The sequence below is a fragment of the Coffea arabica genome, chromosome 8c (assembly GCF_036785885.1).
Source record: "Coffea arabica cultivar ET-39 chromosome 8c, Coffea Arabica ET-39 HiFi, whole genome shotgun sequence".
Taxonomy (NCBI): domain Eukaryota; kingdom Viridiplantae; phylum Streptophyta; class Magnoliopsida; order Gentianales; family Rubiaceae; genus Coffea; species Coffea arabica.
The window spans coordinates 2267677-2276041 of NC_092325.1; the positions used below are offsets into that span (position 1 = coordinate 2267677).

The following is an 8365-nucleotide window of genomic DNA, read 5'->3' on the forward strand; positions in this document are numbered from 1 at the left end:
GTAGATTCACTAAGACTGTATAAATTGGACGAGTGAGTCTGTTTCGAACAAACTCTACATGAGTGAGTTTAGAGGAGTTTTAGATTGAGTCAGGTACAACAGTCCATTGAGTCAGGTACAACAGTCCACTGAGGTCATTAGAGCTGAGGTAAAGTTCTTCTAAATTAGGCAGGCCTAAACCCATATTGGATGGAAGATTGCCTGAAAGACTGTTGGAAACCACTGAAAGCACTCTTAAAGTTGAGATGTTGGAGATCCTGGTTGGTATGGAACCTTTTAAAATGTTAAATCTTAGGTTCAACACCTCCAATGTTTGCAGGTTTCCAACCTCATAGGGAATTACACCTGCCAAATTAAAACAGATAGAACTCCTGAAATGGAATGTTTCACAATCCTGAAGAAACACATCATTTGCAAACGGAAGCATGTTTATTTGATCAAGAAAGTTTCAGTTGTTTCATGATTGCTATTCTCAAGTGCCATACCTGTTAAATTGTTTACACCAAGGTATAGTTCTTTAAGTGCAGTCAAATTTCCAATATCTCGTGGTACAGAGCCTTCAATCTGGTTATTCTCTAGACTAAACAACATTAGCTTTAAAATACCACCAAGCTTTTGCGTAACTATACCTGCCAAATTCAACGATATATATATGTTGGAGTGGTATACTCCCTTCGTCTCATTGTTAATCTCATATTTCACATTTTTCATTATTCCAAAATTAGAATCATGCTACACTATTTTCCTTCTAACGTTTTATCCTTGCCCTCATAGTGCATGTGCAAGAAAGTCTAAAGAAATTTGGTAGGACCTGCTATTTATTATCCAGTTGGAGAAGCTACAGGAGCACGTGAGACTAACTCTCACTTTAACATTGACAGTATTGTTAATGTAGGTTTGTACAAACAGAAGTGAGGACAAACCAAATTGGGTTTACATATTGTCTCTGACTACAATTTAAAAGTTATTATTGTTAGATATGATCGTTTGCTAAATCAATTATAGAAAAGATCAAGAAACAAAAAATAATAATAAAAATAAAAGAGTAATATACAGTACATCAAGTCGTTAACAACATCACACAATATACACGATGTAGTATACAATAAATAAGGTAAAATACAGAAGAAAAAAAAAAAGAAAAACATGCAATGTCGTCCACATTCCACAACCAGAGAAAGGGAAGCCACAGCGGCTGCTACTGCTAGGAAAGATAAGTTTTCTTCTTCTCAGCCCACAGGCTGCGGTCTCTCCATTCCCCATCATCTGTATAGTAACCAATGAGAATTTCAGGAATGTGTGCGAGTCTTCTGTACTCCTCACTTTCCTCCTTCTGATTCTCTAACACCTTCTCTCTCAATTGAGAACTCGTCTCATACAGAGACAGCCATTGAAGATTGCTCAAGTGCTGAATACCCAATGGTAACTCCTCTAGTAATGGAAGTTGTTGCAGAAATAGTTTTTGGAGACGAGGCAATGCACCCTCCTCCACCCTCATCCATCTCAACCCTTCCATTCTCTTTATGTGCAACCACTTCAGCATTAGGAACCCTCCAGCCTTGAAGCACAAACCTTCTCCCTGGTAAGATCCACAGAAATTAATACTAACCAAATTGGGCAAATGTTGGAGGGATTCAAGCGGATCCTCCTCGCCCCTTAACCTGCTCCAGTCCAAATCTATTCTTACCAAGCCGTGAAGATGAGCTACCCATTGTGGCATCCTTTCTAAGCGGCCACACAAAATTAGCATACGAAGAGATTGAAGAAACGAAGAAGAACAAAGAGAAGGATGATGATGATTTAGATCGATTATCTCGTGATCATCACCTTTTCCAATTGAATAAACACTTAATTCCCGAAGACTGGTGAGGTTGGCAAGGGAGGAGCAGAGCTCCTTTCCATCTTCTCTTCTTAACTTTGTAATATATAGCTGTCTTAATTGGGTCAGCTTTCCTATCTCCTTAACTATTGTGGATCCACTACTTGCATCTATGCAGTCTAATACTTCTAGGGCAAGAAGCCCTCCCATATTCGATGGAGCTTTAAATCCGTGAGATCCATAATCATCATCTGAAGAATCAACTTGTTGATATACTTTGAGAAACCGAAGTTTTTGCAGCTTTAGGATTTCCACAGGTAGTTCCCTAACTCTGGTGTATCCCAAATCCAGATACTCCAAATGTTGAAGCTTTCCAATGGCTTTCGGGACTCTCTCCACTCCTGTGCCACCTAGATCCAGATGCGATGAAACATCTTGAAAATCTCATTTGGTATTTCCTCCTGTGTCTCTTGACCACCGAAATCCAAAACCTTTAACAGCTTACTACTCCTTGAAATTTGAGATAACAACGTTTTAGATAGTAGCGGGTCCGCGGATCCAACTGTAACGAATGACCGAAGGTGGTCAAAGCAATAATTTGGTCTTTGTTGGTGGTGCTGGGTGCTGTTACTGCTACTACCATGGACTACTAGACGGCGTACCTTGTCGGACGGCCACATCATCGGTTGTCCAGTAGTAATTGTAACCATGTTTTGTTCCCTCGATTTGGAAACGATAATTTCTCGCAATAGATCATGGATTCGACATTCTTGGGGTATTCCTTCATAAAACACCTTGGACACTTGAATTAGGCTTCTATTAACGAGTTCACTGAGATAACCCCAAGCTACATCTTCAATACTCCTTCCTTCTCTCCCTTCTACAAACCTTTCAGCAATCCACAAATTAATTAGTCTATGGCATCCTATTAGATAATCCTCTGGGTAGATACTTGTGTACAACAGACACGTCTTTAGATGCCAAGGCAAATCATTATAACTAAGAAAAAGTATCCTTTTAACTCTGTCCAACTTACCAGTGCCTTCTAATTCACCCCCAAGACTGCCTCGAACTATCTCCCATTCCTCTGTTCTGTTTACATCTTTCATAGCCAAAAGACCACTGATTGCAAGAATCGCAAGGGGCAAGCCCTCACATTTATCCAACACACCTTTGGCAACATCCATCAAATGGCCAGGGCAACTATTTCCCTTAAAGATCTTCTTACAAAACAAGGTCCACGAATCTTCAAAGGAAAGTGGGTCCATTCTGTAGACAAAACCCAGAGATTCAATGCAAGAGGCAGAGGCTATATCAACTTTCCGAGTTGTTAGCATGACACGGTTGCCGCCGTCGCTACTCTCGGGTAGTGCAAATTTGATGGTATTCCAAAATTCCACGTCCCAGACATCATCAAAAACAATTGCATACCTTCCAGCTTGTTGAAGAAAATCTCTGATAAATTCTTTCAGCTCGGTGATATGCAAAGACTCGATCCATTGTGGGACTGGTTTCTTCCCTTCCTTGTGCAACTGCCGAATCAAGTCTTTCAGGAGGTACTGAAAGTCACATGTTTGAGAGACAGTTACCCAAGCCCGAACAGGGAAATGCCTTCTGACTTCAGGATCCTCATGGACTCTTTTCACCAGGGTAGTTTTGCCAAGTCCTCCCATACCAACCACTGAAACAACTTTTAGTTGGTGATCATCCCCTTCGAGGAGCTGAGAAATTAGATGTTTCTTGGGCTGGTCAATGCCAACTAATTTAGCTTCTTCCACAAGCAGCGCATCATCTCTGCTATAGCGCCAGGTTGTGTTGTTCACAGCCGAAAGTGAGTTGGACGCTGGGACAGAGATACCATATTCGGATTGGTATCTTTGATGAGCTTCAGAAATACTTTTGATTCGGGACTTGATGCTTTGTATTTCGCTAGCAACGCGATGACGAGCTCTCAAATTCTTGATGGAGCTGAAAATTCTCCGAACAGAGCGGTAGAATCCTGTTGCGGGATGCCGAGCAAAGCGAGCTACAAATTCATCAAGAATGTCCTCAGTGTCATAAGCAGCATCTCGCACTTGCTTGATCCATTGTTGGAGCGTGGGTTGAGCATCTTCTTCTTTTGCTTCTGCCTCTCGCAGGAAAGCTCTCATTTGCTCCAACTCATCCCTGATGAATTGGACCTCTTGCTGAAGCCCTCCCAATAGTCGTCCCTCGTCGCGCAGAAGAGTTGAGAGTTGACCCAGCACAGAAGAGAGAACTGTTTCTGCCATTTTCAGTCTTTCTTTCTAACTTCAGAATGTCAGGGAAGGCGGCTTCTGGTTTATAGGACAGTCCACTTGTAATATCTTGAAAGGAAGAAGGGAGAGTAGGTTATAGATACATGAGCTGATGAACTTTGATGCTATATGGTGCAGTATTTATCGAAAAGAAAATCCGCGACAAACAGAAAAAGAAAGAATTAACCGATTAGAAGAAACTAAAACAAGAAACATGATTGTGAAAGACGAAAGCTGCCTTACCTGCCACAATACAAAATCATGGAAGCTATCAAGAAGACACGAGTGCAATTAGTATAAAGATAAAGGATAAAGATAAAGTTTACAAGGGGAAGGAATAAAGTTATTGATATCATTGCTACAAAGTCTTTTCATCGAATACGGTGCTGACATATATAACCTTCCTTCCAATACGGTGCACGCGGTTGGAACTAATTTCTGCTGACCAATTAGTATTTGTAATAAAAATTAGTATTTGTTGCAAAATATATTAGTATGTAATACAAACGGATGGAATATCAAAGAAACCTTAGGAACTATGAAATTGCAGAAAATGGTAAGGAGTACATTAAAAAGAATCAAATTTCTTTGCAATGAAGGATTACAAAATTTCAATCATGACGTGGCTCATTTCTATGCCCTTCACTTTGCCAATTAATTTAATGTCTCATTTATATCATTTTTGCTGCCATCTCATTTATATCATTTAAGTTTCCCTATTAACTCAATCAAATACCAATTAATATCGTAAAGACACATTCAAACATAAGATTTACGCAAAAAAAAAAAAAAAGAATTATGGGTGTTCCACATCCTAAATGTGATGAATACTTGGATTCCTTAAAATTGTCATCAGAATCTTATTAATTAATAATTGGATACATAAAAGAATGCTGTAAACAAAAAAAAAAATCAACAATATGAATTAAATTGTGAAACCATTTTAATCATTAAAAGCATAGTTATTAAACCCAACCCGGCCCAGCGGTTCAACCAGTCAACCCGATGAACCGGCCATAAAACCGGACTGGATTTGTAATTGGATCGTTTGTGCACCGAACCCGTTGACTTTTCAACGGACCGATGATTCAACCGGTCAATTCAGTTGAACCGGACGGTTTGTAAGGAACCCGGTTTTGGGATAAAAATGATTAGAAAATGCTCCAATGCTGATTCAAACCTCAGACTTCAAGCATAAAAGCTACGCGCACTCACCACTAGCCTAGCAGCTCATTTGGTGCTTATTCACTCCTATATTATATTTTAGATTTTTATTCTTATTTTATTTCTTCAAAACAATATTTGTTTGGAATCTTTTAATAAAATTTTATTATTCTCTAAATTCTATAAATTATGAAATGGATTTAAAAAATAACATATTACACAATTCATTTTAAAAACAAATATTATTCTTAATAACCTTTTGTGCTTAAAATTCAAAAATAAACTAGATAATTACACTTAGATAAAATTTTATACTTGAAGTTTGGTGGATTACTAATTAAATTTAGGTTTTGTTAATTCTTATAAGAATTAATGATTCTATAATAAATTGGACTAACTGAGTATTTACTATAACATAGTTTATTATAATTTTAACCATATCAAAATTTATAAAACATAATATTTAAATATATGTAGTGACCCACCGGTTAGACCACTCACCTACTGATTGAATCAGTAACCCGTTGACCCACCTCTTTCACCGGGTTCCTCTCCGGGCAGGGTTTAATAACTATGATTAAAAGAGACTTTGTGATTAAGATAATCTATTGAAATATCCAAATTGATCATGCATTTTCAAATAAATAATCTGTTTTGTTTCTTGATTTAACTAGATTTATGATTTTTTTACTTTAAGTTCTGCTCCTCCTCTTGTTTTAGATTTCCAGTTGCCGTATTTATACAACTATCTACTTCCTTGAACGCAAGTTCATATGGTTTCTAGATCTTTAATTTATTTTGCATGATCTTTATCCGACCAAAGGGCCCTTTGTTGGCGATTAGTTTCCATTGTTGTTAAATGTTTTATTTGGATAAGTCCTCCCTAAATAAGAAACTCTCTTCCAAATCAAAACTTTTTTTCGAATGGAAAAATAATTTTCATGAGTAATAACTTTGTTTCGGGTTAAAAAGATCTTTGATAACAGTTTGCATGCATGAAAGATGAAATTTAGACTGGATGAGTACTAATAAACCCATGTCTATTATTCAGGAAGACTATGATTACAAAAAGATCTCTTGGAGTATGATCTGGGATCTAGGTTTGTTTAGTCAGTAAAAGTCAATTGACTTCTTGACAAAAAGACGAAGCTCAGTTCTCATTTCACTTGGGGGTTAGTACACTCTTAGCAACAGGGTGAGTGAGTGCGTTCTAGTCCCACATCGAGGGTTGGGTTGGGGTTTGTTGGGTAGATAAGTCTTCTGGGTCTGCTCCAGGAGTTGCCGGCTTTTGGAGTATGATCTGGGATCTAGGTTTGTTTAGTCAGTAAAAGTCAATTGACTTCTTGACAAAAAAAAAATGATTACAAAAAGATCCAAACCCTAGTCCGGACTCACTTGAATTTTTCTCTACACTAGTACCTGTGTTGCACATTGCCAAACTCATCCCTAATAGAGGGAATGCAATCAGTAGTATCACTTGAATTTTTTAGTCTCATTACTTGTGTATCAACTATTATTTGATAATCTAATATATCTTTTGATTGGAAATTGAAAAATAAAATGTCTTGTAAGTCTAAAAACTAACATAATATGTCTAATAAATTTTTATACAACCTAAAACTATATTAGTTTGGAAACTAACTTTATTTTCCAATTATTGTAAATGATTTCAGAGGACTAATTTTTGTTAACTTTAATCCTAATTACATAACGACATTTGTATCTCTGTATCCACATTAAAACATACACAAAAACTATGTAAACATATTTATTTATGTTCAAACATATTATCTAGACATAGACTAATTCAAATATTGGAGTAGAGATGTTTTACTTTATAGAATAGTGCCATTCTTAATGTTGAAAAAACAATAAAAAATAAAATTTCCAACATCCAAGATGTTTGGCATCCTTTTCTATTGTTATTGAAAAGAAATGAGTTTCTTACCTTCATTTAATTTCAATTTTTTTATCATTTTTTGATTTATTTCAATTTGCCACACTTCGCATCTGTCATTTTCATGTAGAGAGCCATAAGCCGTTTTCTTTTTCTTAAGAGTGACAATATATTTTCATGTGGAAACATATTTTTTAACTAAATTTTATTTCCAATTTATGTTTAGCTTCTAAGTTTATCGTGCTAAAGTGTTTTTTCCTATTCTTCATTAATTTTTTGAACCCATTCCTAAAATTTTATTAGGAATTCATTTCAATATATTGCTCTGAAAGACGAACCTGCCTTACCTGCTACAATACAAAATCATGGAAGCTATTAAGAAGACTGTGCGATTGGTGGGGCGATCAGTCTTCAAGACCTTCTTTCAACTGTGGGTCCTTTGGTCGGATAAAGATGAAGGAGCACCTTTCAACTGTGGGTTCTTTACAAGGGGAAGGAATAAAGTTAAAACGCGGTTGTTGATTTCATTGACGAAGAAATAAAACTACAACAGAGTCTTCTGCTCCTTCTGCCGACATCTATAACCTCCTCCTTCTTCTATGGAACTAATTTCTGCTTTTTTTTCGTTGGTTGCCCCTTGGACCAATTAGCATTTGTAATAAAAACGGATGGAATATCAAAGAAACCTTAGGAACAAACCACTCCAATACGGTGTCTGACCAAAATTTTGGTATTAAGTAGTTAAAGAGGAAAGACCACAAGAGCTATGATGTCGAAGCATCGTGCAAAAGCAATGATGTCTGATTATTTAACAAAGGAAGGAATAAAGCAATGGTGTCTGATCAAGTTTTCCAGTTCAAAGCAACTCAAGACCCCACCTCAAAGCAAAAATGACAGTTCTGAATCAAATGGAAGCCAGCTATGAGTACTCCAGGAACATGTGATGCAGAGGAAAGTGAATTTCGTCGGAGTGGAACAGAAAAAGCAACTCAAGACCTAAGTCCAATTCGGGTTTCTGAATTCTTTTGTGAAACCTAGCCGAGAGTAGCTGAAACTAGTTAAGAATACCAAATTCTTCCTTTGAAAAGATGGTTGAAAAAGATAAAAATAGATAATTAGAAAATATATTTATAATACAAATAAAATAATATTTATATATGTTTGGATTACACTTTATTTTCACCTTATTTACACACACTGACTTACGTA

The 8365-nt window shown here is 36.7% G+C and overlaps 1 protein-coding gene across 1 annotated transcript; it reads right to left on the bottom strand.

Annotated features, from left to right (window-relative positions):
* Positions 1-1017: 1017 nt before the first annotated feature.
* LOC113704266 (disease resistance protein RPM1-like) lies at positions 1018-4450 on the bottom strand. Its single transcript, XM_072063749.1, has 2 exons — positions 4339-4450; positions 1018-4164 (listed from the first exon to the last, which is right to left on the bottom strand). The coding sequence occupies exon 2, from the start codon at positions 4087-4089 to the stop codon at positions 2230-2232; it is 1860 nt and encodes a 619-aa protein (XP_071919850.1). The 5' UTR covers positions 4090-4164; positions 4339-4450; the 3' UTR covers positions 1018-2229.
* Between the last annotated feature and the right edge of the window lie 3915 nt (positions 4451-8365).

Excerpts from the sequence above, each read along its gene's own strand:
- LOC113704266 (XM_072063749.1), bottom strand. The coding sequence starts at position 4,089 with ATGGCAGAAACAGTTCTCTCTTCTGTGCTGGGTCAACTCTCAACTCTT.